The sequence below is a fragment of the Halichoerus grypus genome, chromosome 6 (genome assembly GCF_964656455.1).
Source record: "Halichoerus grypus chromosome 6, mHalGry1.hap1.1, whole genome shotgun sequence".
Lineage (NCBI taxonomy): Eukaryota > Metazoa > Chordata > Mammalia > Carnivora > Phocidae > Halichoerus > Halichoerus grypus.
The window spans coordinates 82,606,147-82,627,137 of NC_135717.1; the positions used below are offsets into that span (position 1 = coordinate 82,606,147).

The 20,991-nt window shown below is 54.4% G+C and overlaps 1 protein-coding gene across 4 annotated transcripts; it reads left to right on the forward strand.

Annotated features, from left to right (window-relative positions):
- Positions 1-4,700: 4,700 nt before the first annotated feature.
- On the forward strand, positions 4,701-20,942 carry PLEKHG6 (pleckstrin homology and RhoGEF domain containing G6). 4 transcript variants are annotated; one of them, XM_036117643.2, is made up of 17 exons: positions 4,706-5,173; positions 5,518-5,673; positions 6,394-6,599; positions 7,892-8,047; positions 8,608-8,772; positions 9,128-9,223; positions 9,504-9,554; positions 9,943-10,092; positions 11,016-11,126; positions 11,281-11,430; positions 11,620-11,757; positions 12,065-12,184; positions 12,575-12,707; positions 12,825-12,940; positions 18,977-19,122; positions 19,825-20,517; positions 20,724-20,942. In XM_036117643.2, exons 3-17 carry the CDS (start codon positions 6,462-6,464, stop codon positions 20,731-20,733), a joined length of 2,373 nt encoding a protein of 790 aa, XP_035973536.1. In that variant the 5' UTR covers positions 4,706-5,173; positions 5,518-5,673; positions 6,394-6,461; the 3' UTR covers positions 20,734-20,942. The 4 variants fall into 4 exon arrangements, with proteins under 4 accessions (XP_035973540.1, XP_035973536.1, XP_035973537.1 ...); XM_036117644.2 differs by lacking the exon at positions 5,518-5,673; XM_036117645.2 differs by lacking the exons at positions 4,706-5,173; positions 5,518-5,673 and adding an exon at positions 5,702-6,162.
- Positions 20,943-20,991: the final 49 nt, after the last annotated feature.

The following is a 20,991-nucleotide window of genomic DNA, read 5'->3' on the forward strand; positions in this document are numbered from 1 at the left end:
CAAAGCAGGAAAGAATGTCCAATGGAAAAAAGACAGTCTCTTCAACAAATGGTGTTGGGAAAATTGGACAGCCACATGCAGAAGAATGAAACTGGACCATTTCCTTACACCACACACAAAAATAGACTCAAAATGGTTGAAAGACCTAAATGTGAGACAGGAGTCCATCAAAATCCTAAAGGAGAACACAGGCAGCAACCTCTTCAACCTCAGCTGCAGCAACTTCTTCCTAGAAACATCGCCAAAGGCAAGGGAAGCAAGGGCAAAAATGAACTATTGGGACTTCATCAAATAAAAAGCTTTTGCACAACAAAAGAAACAGTCAACAAAACCAAAAGACAACCGACAGAATGGGAGAAGATATTTGCAAATGACATATCAGATAAAGGGCTAGTATTCAAAATCAATAAAGAACTTATCAAACTCAACACCCAAAGAACAAATGATCCAATCAAGAAATGGGCAGAAGACATGAACAGACATTTTTCCAAAGAAGACATCCAAATGGCAAACAGACACATGAAAAAGTGCTCAACATCGCTCAGCATCAGGGAAATCCAAATCAAAACCTCAATGAGATACCACCTCACACCAGTCAGAATGGCTAAAATTAACAAATCAGGGAACGACAGATGTTGGCGGGGATGCAGAGAAAGGGGAACCCTCCTACACTGTTGGTGGGAATGCAAGCTGGTGCAGCCACTCTGGAAAACAGTATGGAGGTTCCTCAAAAAGTTGAAAATAGAGCTACCGTATGACCCAGCAATTGCACTACTGGGTATTTACCCCAAAGATACAAATGTAGTGATCTGAAGGGGTACGTGCACCCCGATGTTTATAGCAGCAATGTCCACAATAGCCAAACTGTGGAAAGAGCCAGGATGTCCATCGACAGATGAATGGATAAAGAAGATGTGGTATATATATACAATGGAATATTATGCAGCCATCAAAAGGAATGAGATCTTGCCATTTACAACGACGTGGATAGAACTGGAGGGTGTTATGCTGAGTGAAATAAGTCAATCAGAGAAAGACATGTATCATATGACCTCATTGATATGAGGAATTCTTAATCTCAGGAAACAAACTGAGGGTTGCTGGAGTGGTGGGGGGTGGGAGGGATGGTATGGCTGGGTGATAGACATTGGGAGGGTATGTGCTATGGTGAGCGCTGTGAATTGTGCAAGACTGTTGAATCACAGATCTGTACCTCTGAAACAAATAATACAATATATGTTAAAAAAAAAAAAGAAGAAGAAGATAGCAGGAGGGGAAGAATGAAGGGGGGGAAATTGGAGGGGGAGATGAACCATGAGAGACGATGGACTCTGAAAAACAAACTGGGGGTTCTAGAGGGGAGGGGGGTGGGAGGATGGGTTAGCCTGGTGATGGGTATTGAGGAGGGCATGTTCTGCGTGGAGCACTGGGTGTTATGCACAAACAATGAATCATGGAACACTACATGAAAAACTAATGATGTAATCTATGGTGATTAACATAACAATAAAATTGAAAAAAAATTAAAAAAAAAAAAAAGAATAGTGTCTTTTAAAGAAACACAGGGACCAAGGCCGTGAAAGCAGGGAGGAACGTGGTCCCTCTGGTTGGGGGAGTAGCGGGAAATGGTTCATGAAGGAAGCAGCCCTTGGGAAGGACCCTGAAGGGGGCAGAAATGGAGATGGGAGGACAAGGGGCCAAGAACATTGAGCGAGCTAAGGGGAAGGGCTCAAGCAAAGGCATGGAATCAGGGCCACTGAGGCAGACTTAGAGACTGGGGACATGTCCAGGGATGGAGTAGGGGAGTAGCAAGGGAAAGGCCGGAAGTGTAATTGGGGTCATATTGAGGAGGTCCTTGAATGTCAGGGAGAGGGTTTGTCCTCCTAAGCCACACCGCCCAGCGATCAGCTGCTCGGAGGGTGGGAGGTCCCCAGGAAGCCACCACGGCTGGCTTTCAGGAGGCCTTTGGGAAAGCCTGCCCTTTTCCTCTTGCTTTTTAAACACGCTCCTCCAACATGTCAGGGTCTTTGTTCACGCTGTTCCCTCCTCCAGAAATGCCTTCCTCCTCCTCAGTGCAGCAAACTCCTACTCATCCTTAAAATCCCAGCACAAAGTTCTCCTCCTCTATGACGCTTCCCTGGCTCCTTTATGCAGCTGTTAGTCCCTCCAAAGTGTTCCCGTAGCTCTTGGTTCGTTCCTTATATGTTCAACTTGTAGATCAGTGTTCTGTTCACCATCCGTCTGTCTCTCCCTAGTCTGTAGCCTCCTGGAGGCCAGGGACTGTCTCTTATACTAGGAAGAGGGCTATTCCTCATACTGGGAATATGTGTTCTATACACTCCTCGTACCTTCTTGCACCAATGAACACTGTCAGTAAGCATGGAAGGAAGACCAGGAGGGAGTGGGGGGAGAAGGAAAGCAGCAAAGGGAAGGAGGGCATCAGTTCTGGTCTGTGCCCAGGGGCCTGGCCTCCTGGCGATTAGCTGCCTCACATGCCCTGGTGCCTCCCAGCTGGAGCCCTCAGGTTCCCCTCCTCTTCCTGACCCTGGGCCCAGGAGGATGCCCCTGCTAGCACCTCATTAACCCAGATGGCCTCCGCCCTGCCCTGAGAGGTGCTGGCTAGGCAGAGCTCCGAGCTCAAGTGAGTCTCCCTGTGAGGGAAGGGAGAAAGGACATGGAGTCCCAGAAAATTACCCTCATGCTCTGGATCCACAAAGCTCCGATCTTGAAGACAGACACCTTCTCAGGAGCTGGGGCATACCCTGATGAAACTTATCCACACTAAGGGAGAAACTCAGGCTCGGAGGAGGGATAGGACTCAAGCTAGAAGTGTGAGGAAAGTCCGGGCCAGCCAGGAGGAAAGACAAGCATCCAGGTGCCCCTCTCCGGGCCAAGGGCCAGGTGCTCCCCAGTGCCCCACAGTAGAGGCCAACCGTCCAACCCCCCTGCTCTCTGGGCTTCATTCAGCTCCCTGAGCTGTGTTCCGCCTCAGCCTGTCTGAAGGCGGCTCTCCACAGCACAGCCAGGGTTTCAGGGAAACAAAGGTTGTGAGGGCAAGGATCTGACAAGGCCAGAATAGAAGGACTAGATCACAGGAGTCCCGCCTCCCAGCCCACAGCTTGCATCCAGCCACACCTCCCACTTTCAGAACTCCAGCTTTCCCTGGGAACCTCTCCTCCCAGAGAGGCTGAAGACAGGCCCCGAGGCAGTGGCGGATAGAGATTGGATCTCAGACTTGAGGGAAGTGAAAGGGTTAACTCTCCGCGTGTCCACCGGGCCAGTCCAGCCAGCTCACCCCAGAGCGCTCTAAGTCCGGGCCTGTCCCTGGTGTTCTTTCAATTTCCATTCCCCGCTTACTCCTCCTTCCACCTCTTTCTGCGAGACTTTGGGAGGAGAAGCTAGGGGCCCCTTGGCACCAGCTCTCTCTGGGGTGTCATTTAATACTGCCGGTAATCACCATCTCCTGGTTTATTAGCTCTCTTTCCCTCGTGGCTACTCTTGTCACCCCTGAATATCTCTCTCTCTCTCTCTCCCTCTCTACCACACACACACACACACACACACACACACACACACACACACAGGCTGTGAATGGAAGAGAAAAGGGCTTCTCTTCACTACTGTTCCCGCCCCACCCGACTCCTCTCCGGAAAACCAATGCTGATCTACCTGGAGGCAGGAAGCAGGAGGTAGGATACAAGGACCTAGAGGAACTCTTCTGAAACAACAGAGCAATCACGTAACAGCAAGCTCAGAAAAAGAGACTTTCGGAGGGCAAATATGAGGAGGCCAGAGGAAATTAGAAACCATCCCATAATAAAGATTCCTCTCCCAAACAAAACGGAGTCATCAGAGTCCGAGTGAGGACTAGAACACTTCCAATCACTTATGGGTTCAAGGTGGCAGACAGGAGAGGAGCATGGAGACCCCTTTCCCTACTGCTACAATGAGATTATGCTTTTGAAAGTGCTTGATAAATTTCCCAATGCTCTACAAATGGAAGGAGGCCTATCGGTCACCGCATAGCTGATTCGTGGGAGGAAGACCACAGGGCAGGGAGGAGGGGTGGAGGCACTCAGGCCTGGCCATCGGCACCGCCACAGACTCTTCGGCTTCCTGATTGTAAGATCACAATGACGCCGCATCCGTGGACACTTCTGATCACCAATATCCAGGGCTTCTGTCAGGCGATGTGTCGTGAGGTGGGGATGTGAGAATGTGGTCCTTTCAGGCAATGCCCAGCGAGTGCCCTTGAACGGTGTCTATGTCAGCAGCCCCCGTGGGTGCTGGGATGGCACCCTCACTGTAGGCGAAGCCCGTTTGCCAGTGAAGTGTGGGGATGCCCCCATCTGACACCCCTGTCCTCCCACCCCCGGTTTCAGGAGTGGGAGAGGCGTTGGGTCAGGTCTCAGCCTGGCGCCCGGTGCCATCCCTGGAGCAAAGGCAAAGTCCAGAGAGAGCCTTCCACCCGATGGCCAGGGCAGCCATGTGAGAGATAAGGGTCACACTTTGGACTGACTCAGCCAGAGAACCGGCGTGAGGGCCCCAGGGTCCTGTGGCCCCTGTGCCCCTTCCGCTGGCAGTCCCACTCCCCTTAGGCAGGGGGAGGAGGGGAGAGCCAGCCACTCACTGCACCTGAAAGCAAGGTGGCACCAGAGATCACCGGGTCATTACCCGCACCGCCTCCTCCCGCGACGCCCAGCCTCGCATTTGTGCCTCATTCCTCTGGTGCCTGGAAGGGGTCTGGCCGGGAGGGGAAGGGCGCCGGGGCGGCGCGCGGTTCCCGGCCTTCCGCCCCGGCCAGGTGGCTGGTGAGTTCAGGTGCGAAGGAGGGAGGGGAAGGGGAGCCCTGCGCAGGGAGCTTTCCTCGTCCGGGGAGGGTGGCGGCTGCGTCCCGGGCACGGGACCCTCCGTCCCCAGGGCCCCACGGGCGCCCGCACAGCGCGGCCGGGTCCGGGACCGGCGGTGAGAGGGCGGCGCCAGCCCGCGTCCCCGCCCCTCTCCCTCCACCTTCCCTCCCGGCCCGGTCCTGCGCTGCCCCGGGTCCCGCGGGCCGCTCGGTCCCAGATCCAGCCCGGGCAGCGGGGCTGGCATTGCCGGGGGAGCCGTCGGCGACCGGGAGCCCCGCGGGCGGGGGTCGGCAGCGCGAGCGCCGGGACACCTGCGGACACAGGTGAGCGGCCGCGGGGCCGAGCGGACGGGGGCGGGGCGGGCAGGGGGGCTGGGGCCGGTGCGGGCGGCGCGGGGGCTAGAGGGGAAGGCCAGCCGGCGTCCGAGCTCGGAAAGGACCAGGGGGAGGGAGAGGGAGAAGGAGGGGAGGCAGCCCTGGGGGGGGGGGGGAGGATTATTGGGAGGGGCCCGGGGAGACAATGGACTTTTTCCTCTTTTCGCTCAGAAATCAGAGAAAAGGGGAGGGCTGAGCAGGGGCCTCAGGCCATCTGAGGGGGGACAAGCACCTGCTTAGGAGGCCTCTGCTCTCCAGGCCCTGCCCACTCAAAGGGTGGGTCCTCTATCCAGGTTTAAGGGGAAGGGATGGAGCCCCCGACCTGGCTCCCAGCTCCGTGGAGGTGTTCCCAGAGGCTGGGGAAGACCAAACATAGCCTGCTGTCTCTAAGCCCAGCGGCCTGATAGCTGTCCTCCCTCACCTCCCTGTCTGTGGCCAGGAGGGTCCAGGTAAGGGGCGGGCAAGCTTTCAGTAAAGGGCCAGATAGTAAATATTTTAGACTGGACGTCTATAGAGACAGTCTCTGTCACACCTAGCAAGAAAGCAGTGGTAGACAGTTGGAAAGGTGTAAATGTGGCTGTGTTCCAATAAAACTTTATTTATGGACCCCGAGATTTGAATTTTATATACTTTCTATGTGTTGTGGAATATTATTCTTCTTTTGATATTTTTCCAACGATTTAAACACATAAAAAGCATTCTTAGCTTCGGGGCTGTACAAAAATAGTGGGCAGGTGGTACAGTCTCCAGCATGCCCCCACCCCATGCCTCCCAGCAGCTTTTCCCTAGGCTACGAGAAGGGTGTGGCTCGGTGCATGGGAAGGAAGGACACCCAGGAAGCCTGGGGACCTGCCTGTGACCCTTGCTCCCAGCTACTCCGAGGACTACAGCATCCTTTGAGGCCCGTGAGGGAGCTTGTACACCAAATGTGCATACATGTAAGGGAGGACGCATAGCTCCAAGGGGTTTTCTCCCCAGCATGCGGGGTCATACCCTACCCCCACCAAGTCACAGATAGGTTGCTGTGCTCCCGCAGTAAGTGACAAGCCCTTGGCCCTTCCTCCCCCACTCCATCACCTTTCCCTCCCCCCCTCCCCCTCTTGGTCCCCAACCTGGTGCCACCCACTGATCAAGGCTGGCCCTTCCATTCCTTTATTTTCTCTTTGCAGCCTCAGGGGACCCTTTTCTCCTGGATATTGAAGCTATGACCCTTCAGAGGTGACCCAGGAAAGAAGAGATGCAGACCTTTGCTCCTCCAGATGAGGGTCCCCTCCAAGGACTTGTGGCGTCCCGCATTGAGACTTACGGGGGCCGGCATCAGGCCTCCAACCAGGGCTCTGCTGGCAGTCTCCATTCCCGAGGAGGCCCTGGGCTGGTTAGTCCAGGCTGCCCCAAAAGTGACCTGCATGGGGCAGGAGGGAGGATAGCGAGGCTTTCAAGTCTGTCTTCCAGCTTCATGGGATGCTCTATTCCTGTCCCTCACCCCTGCCGTCTTTCCTGGGTTGCGAGGGACAGGAGGGCCATGTTGGGCCAGGCTCCCAGGACTCCACACCCATCCCAGGCAGATGGGTGAAGCCAGGCCCTCAGAGGAGGTGCTGTTAGACAGGTCTGAGGCCTGGAGCTGGGGGGGTGGTTAGGGAGAGAGCGGGGAGTGTGCCACCCGCTGGGATGGGCACCTCCCAGACTCCAGCCTCTAGTTGGGAGGAGCCTGTGGGCTCCCTGAGACCTGCTCCCTCTGAGTCAGCACTGAAGGAAGAGCAAAAGTTCAGGGTGTCCCTACTCTTCAAATGGGGAGGGGTGAGGGACCTGCCTTGGCTTCCCCGCAGCTCCACCCTCCTGGCCTGCCTCAAATGCTGACCAAGGAAAGGGGTGTGGAAGCCGTGCAGTCTTTCCCTCAGCCTCCAAGCTTCCCCTTCACCTTGAGGACAGTTCTGCTTCCCGCTCGGGGTATCCCCTGCTTTCCTGGAAGAGGATTTGGCCGTGGGAGACCGGGAGGACAGCTGGGGACTCTCCCAGGCCGAGGGCAGGAAGGGAGACTAGGAAGTATGTGGTGTTTAGTCAGGCCACAGGCAGATCACGGAATGTGACCAGGCCTGCCCAGGAGGAGACTTGTGGCTTTGGTGTCGGTCTCTCATGAGGAAGCACAGCCACTCCCAACTGGAAAGGACACAGGCTGCATGCCCCTGGGGAGGAAGCCGCACATGTGCGTCCCCTCATCCCCACGTGCGAGGGAAGCCGTTCCCACGCAGGGGAAGCTGGGAGGGACCCAGAATGCAGCGCGCACTGTGCCTTGTGCATGCAGGCCCGTGGGACAGGGAGCACACGTGTGAGTGGGCAGATCCTGGGGGCTGTCCACGCCAGAGCCCGGGCGTGTAGGTACCTGTGCTCCTGCTCTGGAGGAGGCCCCACTTCAGCCCCGGGGCCCACTAGGGGGGCCAAGTTGGCGTGCCCCTGCCCAGCTCAGCTTGGCCTCCCTGGCAGCCGCTGCTGTGACTCAGAGCAGTAGTGACTCACCCCAAACTGGTTTTCAGGGGAGGGGTGAGCAGGCCCCACTTGCAGGGGTAGGGGACACCATCTGGAGTCAAGCCCAGCCCTCACTACCTCTCTGGGACTTCTGGGAGAAGGGAGGCCCCCTAAGAGCTTACCCTGCTCTTCCCTCTCCTCCAGGATCCCAGTCGCCGACGCCTCCACGGCTACGTCCCCTTTGCCAAGGGCTCTGGCCAGGTCCGAGCCGTGTCTCCCCTGAAGTTGCGAGAACCAGAGCCTGAGAAGAGGCATGGAGGCCATTTTGGGGCTGGCCCACCACACTCCCCCAAACTCAAGGTAAGGGGCCCTCCTTCTCCCATCCCCGTGCTCACAGTCCGAGCTGTAGTGTCCTCCACAGATGATCAGAGCAGAGAGCATGGCCAGCCCCTCCAAGAAGTGGGATTCGGTTCTGTGGAGAGACCCTCTCAGGGATGCATCTGCAAGCCATGCTGCCTCATAAAAATGTCCATTTTATAGGCAAATGTCAAAATGTCACCTGAGACCGTGGGTCCCCTGGTCTCTACCCGCAGGTCCCTCTGAAGGGTTCTGTCTCAGGAGAGCCCTGGAAAGTATCTTTCTGGTCAGGGAGACTAGGTCAGACTCCTTTGTCAGGCACCTTTCTGCAGGCCAAGGTGTCTCTCCACCCGTGTTCCAGCAACGCCCTTTCCCCTGTCCCCCAGGCTTCCGTGTCCCCACTCACAGACAGTGCTACTTGCCACCTCCCATTCCCAGACATACATGCATGCGCACACGCGTGCACACACACACACACGTGCACACGCACACAGCCATCCCCAGGCCAGGGGTCTGCGTGTCCAGGCCATGGCCAGGACTGATCCCCTTTTCGGCTCCCCCAGGAAGTCACCAAGGCCCACCAGCTGGAGGTGAGGCTGCATACATTCAGCATGTTTGGGATGCCCCGCCTGCCCCCTGAGGACCGGCGGCACTGGGAGATAGGAGAGGGCAGCGACAGCCGCCTGGTCATTGAGAAGTCCTGGAAGGAGCTGGTGCCTGGGCACAAGGTGGGCCTGGAACAAGGCGTCTGGCCCTGCGGTGTCATAGACGCACACATACACCTCACCTCCACCCTGGACGAGGGAAGGGCCTTGGGAAGTGGGGTCACGTGGGGAAAGCATTTGGAGACATCTTGCTCTAGGTTCAACTCCTGGTTCTGCCACTTACTAGTGACACCTTGATGGAGACAGGAAACCTCTCTGGGCCTCAGTTGCTTCATCTGTAAAATGGGGATAACACCACCTACACACTTGGGGATTAAAAGGTCATCGTCTGTGAAGTAGATCTAGTAGCATTTAAATCGGTGGCAGCTGCCATTCTTGTCATGATTCCCCAACTGAACCAGGGCTGCCCCCACCGCAGGAGATGAGCCGAGAGCTTTGCCACCAACAGGAAGCGCTTTGGGAGCTGCTGACCACCGAGCTGATCTATGTGCGGAAGCTCAGGATCATGACTGATGTGAGTTTCCCCCAGCTCTGGGCCAGACCCCCACCTCAGCCATCCACCCATCTCCCTTGCATGGTCCCCCACTCCTCCCAGGCCAGGGAAGAAGGACCATGGAGGGGGGTGGGGGGAAAGTGGGGACAGATAACCAAGAGATCCCCCCATTGGAGACCTGCTGGGGATCTTGGGAGGCAGGTTAGCAGTGACGAAGCCGAGGGGACACGTTGAAGGGCTAGGCTGGGGTCCCCAGAGGAGGAGGTCAGGCGCTGACCCCCTTGGCCTTCCCTGCTCCCAGCTCCTGGCCGCCGGCCTGCTGAACTTGCAGCGAGTGGGACTGCTGAGCGAGGTGAGTGGGCGCTCGGGAGGGCCTGGCACATGCCAAGCTCTGGGGCCGCGGAGTGGAGGTGGGCTCCCAGAGAGCCCCCCAGGCTGCTCTGTCTGATTTCCCTTGACCCCATTTCCCAGGACACCCCCTGCCCTCCTACTCCCCTTCCTGCTCTAGACCCCAAGCAGGCTGGCCTCCCCTCTTTTCCAGACTCAGCAGAGCTCAGCCCAAGTGCCGGAGGAATAGAAGGGAGAGCCCCAGCCCCTTAGATCTCTCAGCTCCCCTGCAAGTTTCATCCTGACCCCCCCCCCCCTCCCAGCCAAGCCTGTGGGTCCTTGCCTGTCCACAGCCAGGGCTGACTGACGGTGACCTGCCAAGGCTTATGGCTAAGTTCTGCTCCATCCTCCAGGTATCAGCTGAGACCCTGTTTGGAAATGTCCCCAGCCTGATTCGAGCCCACAAGAGCTTTTGGGAGGAGGTGCTGGGGCCCACCCTGGGGGCGACTCGAGCCTCAGGCCAGCCTCTGGACCCTGTGAGCCTGCAAAATGGCTTCTTGACGGTGAGACATGGCAAAGGGCCACGTCTGGCTGGGGCGGGCCTGGGAAGGCCCAGAGAGGTCCTATCTGCAGGGTGTGCCTCTGCCCCTTGGACTCTTCTGTGACTTGAGGGGGTCTGAGAGCACAGCCCCCACCCCAGAATATCACCCCACCTTCTGCCCTTCATTCCACAGGTATGATCTCTGTCCCAAAGGTTCTTTGGTCTTTTGGTGACTCTTTTGAAATGAAACACAGCTATCTCAGGGAAGGGTTATACCTAATCTCTTAACTATAAAATCTTACTTCTTGGCCAGAGATGCATTGCCAAACAGCTGGGAGAAGAATGGGGCCTAAGCAAGGCATCCCCCAGGTGACTGGGGGAGGGGGCATAAAGGCTCCAGAGCACCCCGAGCATGGAGAAATGTGATAAGAGAAAGCAAGAGGCCTGGGGTCAGACTTTCTTCCACAATTTTACCCAACCAGGAAGACGTGGGCCTTGCAGAGCTGGAATGGGGTACAGAGGTGGGGGGCTCATCTCCTGGGAGCCATAGGCAGGCCCCTTCCCCAGGAACAGGGCTTCTGGGCAAGCCGCAGGTCACTAGCCACCACCTGTGTGAAATGGGACCTGCAGTGTCCTGAAAACATTCCAGCTGAATTATTGATGATGGGAGAGTACGTCCCCAGAGCGGCAGGGCACAGCAGGGGCTGTGCAAGGGGACTCAGAGAGTGGCAGTGGGTCTGCCTGCTGGGACCTCAGTTTCTCCCTGGAATCCAGAGAGAGGGACTGGCAGTCACGGGTTGGGGAGAGCGTCATGGGGAGTAGGGATTGGCAGGAGCTGGACTAAGGGTCAGTGAGAGGCTCCCTCCCCACTGCCCCCCATGCTCTGCAGCTGGAGGCTGGATTTCATGACCTTCTTACCCCTGTCTGCCCATGTCTGTCCCTCAGTTCAGCCAGCGGTTCCAGCCCTATGTCCAATACTGCCTACAAGTGAAGCAGACCATGGCTTACGCCCGGGAGCAGCAAGAAAATAATCCTCTCTTCCATGCCTTTGTGCAGGTGGGAGAGGGGGTGCCTGGGAAGGGGCCTGGGGCAAGCCCTAGACAACCAGGTCATCCCTGATCGCCAGCTGGGTCCGAGGCCGAGTCCGTCACTGGAATGGGGCAGCAGGGGGCTGGCAGACTCCTGACCCCCTGCCCCCCTCTGCTGGCAGTGGTGTGAGAAGCACAAGCTCGCGGGGAGGCAGACGCTGGGTGACCTGCTCATCAAACCCCACCAGCGCATCACCAAGTACCCACTGCTGCTCCAGGCTGTGCTTAAGAAGAGTCCTGAGGCATGCACCCGAGAGGCCCTGAACACCATGGTAGGTGGCCTGGCAGGGCCATGCCCTTGGGAGCTGGGGACTGATTTCCAGAAATTCTTAAGGGTCTCTTTCCTCATATGTATGTGGCAGCGTGGCACCGGCTGGCCGCTCACGTTGTCACGGACTGGGGGAGACGTACAGGGTAAGGAGCTGAGCTGTTCCTCCTTCCACACCCTGCCCGTCACCTAGATTGCCGCTGTGGAGGCATTCCTGCGACACATCAATCAACAGGTCCGCCAGGGCGAAGAGCAGGAGAGCCTGGTGGCTGCAGCCCAACGCATCGGGCCCTACGAAGTGCTGGAGCCGTCCAGTGAGGAGGTGGAGAAGGTGAGGGAGGGCAGAGGGAAGGAGGCTCCGAGCAAGCAAGGTCCCCAGGGGAACAATGAAGCAGCGGCCTGGAGGGTAAGGGGCAGAGCGGCCACAGAGGGGCCGTGCGCATCACTCCTTCCCCATGAGGAGGGCCTAAGGGGTGATGTTCCAGAGACTGAGAAGGAGGTACTGGATGCTCCCTCTCCCTCCAAGAGGGCAAGGATGAGGCGGGAAGGTGCTGGTGACAGAACAGAGAACCACCGTGGCTGGGAGGGGGAGGCAGCCCTGCCTGGCCCCGTGATCCTCCCCACCCCGTGTCCCTCAGAACCTGCGTCCGTTCTGCACCCTGGACCTGATGTCCCCCGTGCTGGGGGTTGCTTCTGAGCACACCAGGCAGCTGCTGCTGGAGGGACCCGTGCGAGTGAAGGAGGGGCGAGAAGGAAAGGTGAGGGGCTATGGGGAAGCTCGGAGAAAATGGGAGGTAGATTGAAGAGAAGAAAGGGATGCCAGGAGACAGAATACAAGTCAGAAAAGCTGGAAATGGGCAAAGAGGTGTGTTTATGTGTGTGTGTGTCTCTCTGTCTGTCTGTGTCTGTGTGCGTTGGGAGGAGGACATGGCGTGGTAAGCTCTGGTTGTTTGTACGCCCCTGAGTCAGCCATGGTTCCTGCCTGTGAAGTGAGAGACGGGACCGAAGTGACACCCCTTCCAGCCCTAGCACCCACAGTTGTGCACGTGTGTACACGTGCACACACACCACACAAGAGCCTGATCCGTGTCCTGCCCTCCCCTGCTCCAGCTGACCCTTGTCTCTTTCTCCTACACATGCCCTCCCAGCTGGACGTGTACCTCTTCCTCTTCTCTGACGTGCTCCTGGTGACCAAGCCCCAACGCAAGGCAGACAAAGCCAAGGTCATCCGCCCCCCACTCATGCTGGAGAAGCTTGTGTGCCAACCACTACGAGACCCTAGTACGTCTCTCCTGTGGTGGCCTTTCCCTTCTCCTTTCCTCTTGGTAAGGGGAAGGAACAGCCAGGATGGGCATCAAATAAGGTCTAGCCCTTGAACAGACCTTCTTCTCCACGCAGACAGCTTCCTGGTGATCCATCTCACTGAATTCCACTGTGTCTCCAGTGCCCTCATCGTGCACTGTCCCAGTGCTGCAGACCGTGCCCAGTGGCTAGAGAAGACTCAGCAGGCCCAGGTGTGTGGAAGCCAGAAGTGGGGAGGGCTGGGGGGCTCCTCAGAGGTCAGAGATGGGAGCACAAGAGGGAAGGAGGGAGAGAAAGAGGCTGGGATGGATGCAGGTTGAGTCTGGTTCAGCCCCTGGGATGGATGCAGGTTGAGTCTGGTTCAGCCCCTCAGGAGGGAGACACAGCCTTGACCATCCATAAGAGCAGGAAAGAAAGCCTTTGGCCAGCGACTGTGCCAGTCACTGGGAGAGCCCAAGACAGCATCCCCTAAAGGTTTTTACACCCTGAAACAATGGTCCTCTGGACTTTGTCTTCCATTCAACATCAGTGGAGCACTTGCTAGGTGGAGGCACTGGCTGGGTGCTAGGGACTCAGAAGAGAATAAAGCACCATCCCTCCCCTCAGGGAACATGCACTGCAGCCTAGCTAGACATGTTAGTATACAAACGATAGAAACCTGTACACAGACTGGAACTATGGCCGAGAAGGGAGATTTTCATTCTGTCTGGTGGGTTGGTTGGGAAAGGGACAATTCAGAGGGATGGATGCTGAGACCCCTTCACAGGCGGCTATTGTCTGAGCACCATTTGTGGGGATATCTAGGAGTTCGTTAGGGGAACAAGGATGGGAAAGAAGGGTATTCCAAATGGAGAAGCAGAATGTGCAAATGTGGGAAACATGAAACATCATGTGTGTTGAGAGAACCACTGGCCTAGTAGTTCATATTACCAGGATATAAAGTCCAAGGTCAGGTATACTGGCAGAGAGGCTGGGAGGTAGGTACTACCAGATCATGCCTACTACTGGATGCTATGCTAAGGAACTTGAACTTTGTCCTATAGATGACGAGGAACAAGTGAAGGTATTTAACAGGGCAGATTTATGTGATAAAAGCTAGAAGAATTCAAGAGATCCAAATAGAGCTTTGTTAGTTACCAGAAACTTAATGGCTTAAAGCAACAGAAACGTATTCTCTCACATTTCTGGAAGCCAGAAGTTGAAAATCAAAGTGTCAGCAAGCCCTCATTTCCTCTCCAAGACTCTAGGGGAGAATCCTTCCTTGCGTCTTCCGGCTTCTGGTGGCTTCAGGGGTTCCTCAGCTTGTGACTGTCTCACTCCAGTCTCTGCCTCTGTCTTCATGTGGCCTTCTTCTCTGTATGTCTCTGTGTCCAAATCTCCCACCCGGGTCTCTTATGCAGACACCAGTCATTAGATTTAGAGCCCACCCTAAATCCAGGATGGTCTCATCTTGAGATCCTTAACTGAAGATCTTTGCACATCTGAAAAGACCCTTTTTCCAAACAAGGTCACAATCAGGTTCTGGGGGTGAGGACCTAGACATATCTTTCTGGGGCCACTATTCAACCCACCATAGAAGCAGAATGACCAAAGAGTAAAGATTTAAATTGGCCTTTTAAGGCTAGGGAAGACCATGAGCAGAAAAATCAAGGGAGCAGTTGGGCTGGATTATCTGGGGGACAGGGACCATGTCTGTCTAAGTCAGGAGCAAAGGGTTTATGTGAGCAAGTGATGAGAGGCCAGGTTCTACAGGACCCCCAAAAGCTACAGAAGAGGGTGGACAGGATGAGGTTGAATTGAATGGGTTGACAAGAGAGAGCCACCATGGATTCTTGAGCAAGGGAATGCCATGGTGAAATCAATGTGTTCATCTTGAATTGACAGCTGGCAGGGTGATAGGTGGGCTGGAGGGGGCAGAGATTGGTGGCAGGAGATTTACTGTACTAGTTCGGGTGTGAAAAACAGAGGTTTAGTGCCATGTTCTTAGGGACATGTTGCAAAACAGGGGAAAAAAACGTGGGGGGGTGGAGGTAGAGAAAGGAACTAAAGAAGAAGAAAGAGACAGGTGAGCCTTTGGGAGACTGTGGTTAAGAGCCCATACTGAACGCAAGAACTGGTTCGGACACCCATTCTACCTCTTCCTAGCTGGGTGACGTTGGGTGAGTTATGTGCCCCCCCACACACACACAAATAATAACAGTCCTTGCCTCATGGGGAAGAGTCAAGGAAGTCATTCTAATTAAACAGGCAGCCTACTGCCCAGCTCTAGGTAAATGCTCCCAATGCAGGTCACAGGTTAGGAAGATTTGAAAGATCGCTTTGGCAGTGGAACCCCTGAGTAAAACTAAATCTTACAAAGAGAGAAACCTGTTGGGTTAGATGTTGCTTCCTGGGAGGGGTGGGTCTAGGGTACTATTCAGTTTTAAGCGAAAGCACTTTGAAAATGATGTAGTGGGGGATAGCCAAGTGGAGATATCTTAGGGGCTTTGGGAAGGATAGAAATATAGCCCTGGGGTTCAGGTGGGGACAAAGGATGAACTATGAAAGTTGCTAAGAGAATAGATCTTAAAAGTTCTTACCACAAGAGAAAAAAAAAAATTTTTTTTGTAAAGTGTATGGTGATAGATGTTAACTAGACTTACCGAGGTGATTATTTTGTAACATATACCAATAGTGGATCATTACTCTGTACACCTGAAACTAATATAATGTTATATGTCAATTATACCTCAATTACCAAAAGGGCATTTTGAACGAGGAAAGACTATTTCTAAAGAATGCAACTTCATTACTTTTACAGTTTAAATCAAATTGGTGGTTCTCATAGGGCTTGCTTTAATGAATAGATAATAATGATTTGTCATTAGCACATTAGGTCATTAGGGCTTCTGGAACTTGTGAAAATAGTTTGTCCTTTAAACAATTTTAAGCATTCTTCCTGCAATCTTTCCTATAATACCATATCATAATGTGGAGAGCTTATTTAAGAAAAGGAAAGTCAGAGCTTAGTCTCTGTTTAAATAGTGTATTTAAAACTATGAATTAGGAGAGTAAAAAATAAATATGAGGATTTTGCCATTTAAAAAAAAAAGAATAAATGAAAGACAGAACCTCAAGATCTTGTGTCTTTCAGCTCTACGGGACTGCCACTTCCTTGAATACCTAAACAAGCCACAGGGCTCCCCAGGGCAGCAGGCGGGGGACCCTTACTGGAGCCCCTTTCCTTCACCACCCCACTGTCAGAACTTTTTCTTCTTCCTTTGGTTCCCAGTCCCAAGATGACACCCCCCTCCCACCTCCCTTTAGGACTCCCAGGGGACCACTACAAACTGTTAGGATTTTATTCCAACTAATTCACCTTCAGAAGTCTCACTCCTGGTTAACAGGGGAAAGGAGGTCACTTCTGATACATAACCAAGCAGTGCACCAGCTCCCTGGCCTTGCTTAGCAAAACAAAGAACAAAGAAATTGAAATTAGTTTGTCCTGCTATTGTCTCACACCGAATTCTTAAAGAAAACTGCTCTCTGTTGCCACCAGTCTTTGTAAACTGATGGGAGCAATAGAATATCTGTTGGTCCCCTTGATAGAGCAACCGCCCGGGGATGGGACTGTTGCTTTCTCCCCCTCACAGAAATGTAGGTGTAGATTTATTCCCCACAGGTCTAGCCTGGGTAGCTTAAACTTTTAGGGGAAAAAATGAGCTTCTCCAAGGAAGACAGACTAAACCTGGGAAATGCCCATGCTTAGGGACCGGGAAGAGGAAAAAGGAACCAGTGATGGGAACAAAAAAAGCTGTCAGAGACAGAGGTCCAAAAATGACCGGAGGGGAGACTGAAGCAGGCAGCTGAGGGAATAGCCGGAGCCCAGCTCTCACCTGTTATCTGTGTTCTTACAGGAGTTATGTCATCTCTCCAACCCCAGTCACCATCTGGGGAATTGCAGTGATAGTGGGCACTACCATGCAGGAGAGGTGGGACAATTATTGTTGCTGCTTGGCACAAGGCCCAGGACTTAATGGGCGCTCCATAAATGTTTGTCATTGTCACCATTAAAAGACAGTGGTGGTCAGTGGCGCCAGGGCAGGGCTATGTATAGCTGACTGGGGAAAGGCCTCACAGGGGCTGTTCAGAGTCCGTGGGCACCTTGAGAGATCCGTGTTAGTCCACTTGGGGAACTCTGGGAGGAGCAGATGAATCGAGGAGCAACCCCAGAGGCAGCAGCGGGAAGAAGAGGTGTTTCCCGTCAAGGCTGTGTTCTCCACCAGAGCAAAGGACAAGAATCCTGCTGGGGGAGCCCTCCCTTCCTCTTCTTGGCTTTGTGGAGGGGTCACATTTTGGCTCAGGCACCAATTTCCTCTTCCCTTCCCAACTTGTCTCTCCTCTTACCCAAGCTGAGAAGATCCTCCCAGTGTTGCTGGAGAATCTTTGGGGTGTCTGGGAGGACCTCAAATAGCCCCATTCCCTGGTGCCTGAAGTCCCCTCCCTCCCTGCCTTTTCCTATGGTTGGGCCAGGGGCACGTTTAGTGGACATACTTGCGCTACCCCACCCCTTCCTTCCAGTTCTTTCCTTCCACACACCATTCCTATCCTGGACTTCCCAAACACTCAATTGAACTTGGGTCATGTGGGGCCAAGGGCATGGCATCTCAGCCCGACAAGCAGGCTGTTCCAGCTCCACCCTGGCCCCAAGAATGACTCCGCCCACCGTCCTTATTTCTTGTTCTATCCCACATTGGAGAGGAGGGAGGAGGTCATAGGACCTGGCCCTGGTGTGCCAGTTTCCTACCCCCAGGCACCATCATCCCTTGCTCTGGCCAACTAACTAGTCTTATGAGACTGCTAAGAATCTTTGCACTGCTTTGTCACTCATGAGACTGAAGGACTGGAGACCCAGAGAAAGGAAACTTGCAGTATAAACCTGATGCCATTTTCCTATCCCTGTTCATCCATTTTTCCAACATGTCTCTTATCCTGACCCAGCTACTGGCTGTGTTTCTGGAGAGGCTTTGGGAAGGTCCAAGTGTCCAGGAGTTGCTGGTTCATATACCTCAAGCTGGGGAGATAGTCAAAATATTTAACAATCAGTATGGCATGGTCATCATCCAATCAGAGTGGAGCATCTTGGGGGTGGGGAGTGTCCTAGAGGTCCCCTGCTGTGCCATGTTATCCCTCTAGCTGCTGGATCTTGAGGGATGGGGTAGTCCTAGGGAAGGGAGGCAGGAGGCTCAGATAGCAGCCCTTTGCTTACCAGTTATGCAAGCACTCCAATATTTTAACAATGATATGGCCATACCAGCGAGTACGGATATCAGAGCTGCCCACAGCTGCCACCAGCACCTCCCTTCTGCCCAGCCTCTGCCTGCAACCTCTCTGCAGGTTCTGCTGCCTTCCCTCCCCCTCCCCAAGCAAATGTCCTTTAGCAACTCTTTACCCTTTAAGGCTGCCTTTCAAAAACAGGGCAGTTGCTGAACCAGGACTCAAAGAGAAGGCCCAGTCCCAGTTCTGCTTCTCTTCCCATGGGACCTTGAGCAAAAGCCTTTGTCTCTCTAGGTCTTGTTTCCTCATCTGTAAAATGGGCTAATATCCATGCTGTCCACCCTGCAGGGTGATGGTATATATCATATGACCACATGCATGTGGAGATGCCCTATAAGCCACTTCTCAGATGTCACTACTTGATTATCAGGGCACCTGTGTGAAAATGTTGAGGGAAGAAGACAGAAAATATAGTGTACCCTCTCTCTATTCCTCTTGCAATGGTCTTGCTTTCACCTCTGAAGGACAGCAGAGGAGAATGCCTGACCCTGTCCACCCTGGTGGCAGGAGCAACTTGAGGCCCAGCACCCTTCAGAACATTTACATTGCCATCACCATCTATCAGGGAGGGCTTCCTGAAGGAGGGGACAGACTGGATAGAGGGCTTGCAAAGGGGGCTTGAGAAGCAGGAAGACCTGTGCAAGCAGGAAAAGGGGCCTTCTGTTCACCCCACCCACCCCCAGGGCCAGCTCGAGAGTTCAGATCCTGGCTCCATCCCATTGTCCTTTGCTTCATGACCTTGGCAGTTACATAGCCTGAGTTTTTCCGTAGTAAAGTAGGAATAACAAATAATATCTGCCTCATAGACTTCATAATATATTCAGAATCTGTGAGGATTAAATGAAATAATGTCTGTAGAGCACTTAGCACCAGTCTGGCATACAGCAAGTCTCAATAAGTGAGAGCTCTTAATGAAAGTATGCCCATCCCAGGTCACCCTGCAAAAGCTGAAGGCAGAGGAGTATGTCCAACAGAAGAGGGAGCTCCTGGCTCTCTATCGGGACCAGGACCAGGAGTCCCCAGGCACCGGGCCTTCCTCGCCTTCCCCTGAGGGCTCTCAGAGCAGCGCAGAAAGGAGGTAAGACCCACAGGGACCACAAGTCTCTCAAAGTAGGGGAGCTGCGGGAAGGGAGAGAGAGAAGAGGAACCCACAAGACAGAGAAATGTCAACACAGTTTTGGGGGGCATTGGGAATAGATCGAGGAACCCAGGCTATGGGTTGGAGCAGAACAGGTTTGGCACCAGCCCTGCAAACGGTCACATGGGACAGCCTAGGGGGTTAGCCAGCCTCCGGTTGCCCGGATGAAGGAAACAGACGCAAGCAACGAAAGCTCCCTGAGAGGAGCAGGCTCCCCAGGCCCAGGGATGGAGAGGGAAAACCAGTATGGATTTGCAGAATGTTCCAGCTGCAGGGATCCATTGAGTCCAAATCCCTGGAGAGGGCAAAAGGTTCATTCACAGTAACACAGCTGTTCAGCAGCATGGTTAAGGAGAAAACAGATCCATCACTGGGGGATAACCTCAGGGGAGCTCAGGAACCCTTCAGCAAATACCTGAGCACCTGCTTGATACAAGGTCCTGGCCCAAGTGCTGTGGCTAAAATGCCTTAGAGGAGCTTACTACAGTCTAGCCAGCAAGGTGAGAAAATAATCATACGGTGTAAAGGCGATACCGAAGTAAGTTTGGAGGAGGGGCCATTTCTGAATGGGATGAGACTTCCTGGACTTGAACTTGACCCTTCAGCACGGGACTGACCATTTACCATTACTATTACTTGTAGGACTCCTGAGTTCTCGACCATCATCCCACACCTGGTGGTGACAGAAGACACAGATGAAGACTCTCCGTTGGTACCAGATGATACCTCAGACTCTGGCTACAGCACCCTGATCCCAGGCTCCCCCAAGGGGCCCCACTATGTGAGCCATCTGCGCCCACAGGCCCTTCGGCGTGACCCTCGCCTCACCTTCTCCACCCTGGACCTCCGAGATGTTCCTCTGCGCCCTCAGCCTCCTAACCCCCAAGCTCCCCAACGCCGAAGCATCCCTGAACTGCCAAGGGAAGTTATCCGAAGAGGAAGCAGCCTTCCCAGGGGAGATCAACCAACCTGGTCTGAGGAAGAAGATGGGACCTCAGTGGGAGGGAATGTGGTAGCGGAAATCTTGCATCGGGCCCGACTTCGGGGACAGCTCCCCCCATCCCCAACCCACACAGACTCTGCTGGGGAAAGCCCCTGGGAGTCCTCAGGGGATGAGGAAGAGGGGTCCCTCTTCCTGGGACCTGGCTGCACCCTCTCCCCCCACCCCCTCCGGGCTGAGGATATGCTCAGAGAGATCCGGGAAGAACTGGCCAGCCAAAGGATCGAGGGCATCCCTGAGCCTGGGAACAGCAAGCCTCGGAAGCTGACCCGGGGCCAACTGCAGAGGATGCGTGGGCCCTACATCATACAGCTGGACACCCCCCTGTCCACATCGTAAGTGCTGAAGGGAAGGTGGCCTGGGAGGGAGCAAAGAAGGCCCATATAGAGTGGGAGGGGGTGCCAGAGTAGGATGTTGGTGGGGCGGAGTCAGTATAGAAGGAGGGCACTACCAGAGCAGGGGCCATGGCAAGGAAGGGCACTTAGCCTCGCTCTTCACCCCACATCTGACTTGACCTAACACCCACCTCCTTTCTTTTCAGAGAGGTGTGAGGGACACTCAGGACCTTTGGCATTTCTCCCAGAGGAAATCTCTCCCCGAGAGTGCTGGTCACCACCCCACCCCTGGACTCTACCTCAAGGACCACACTTTCCACTAAGAAGCCACTCCGCCTCTCCTGCTCAGAGGGCTTTGGGATCAAGTGCTGTACATTTTTGTACCATAGACATACCAGAGCCCCACATAAAGTCGTGCATAAAAATGACTGCCTGGCTAGATGAGGGTGGGAAGAAAGAGAACCTGATGGGGAG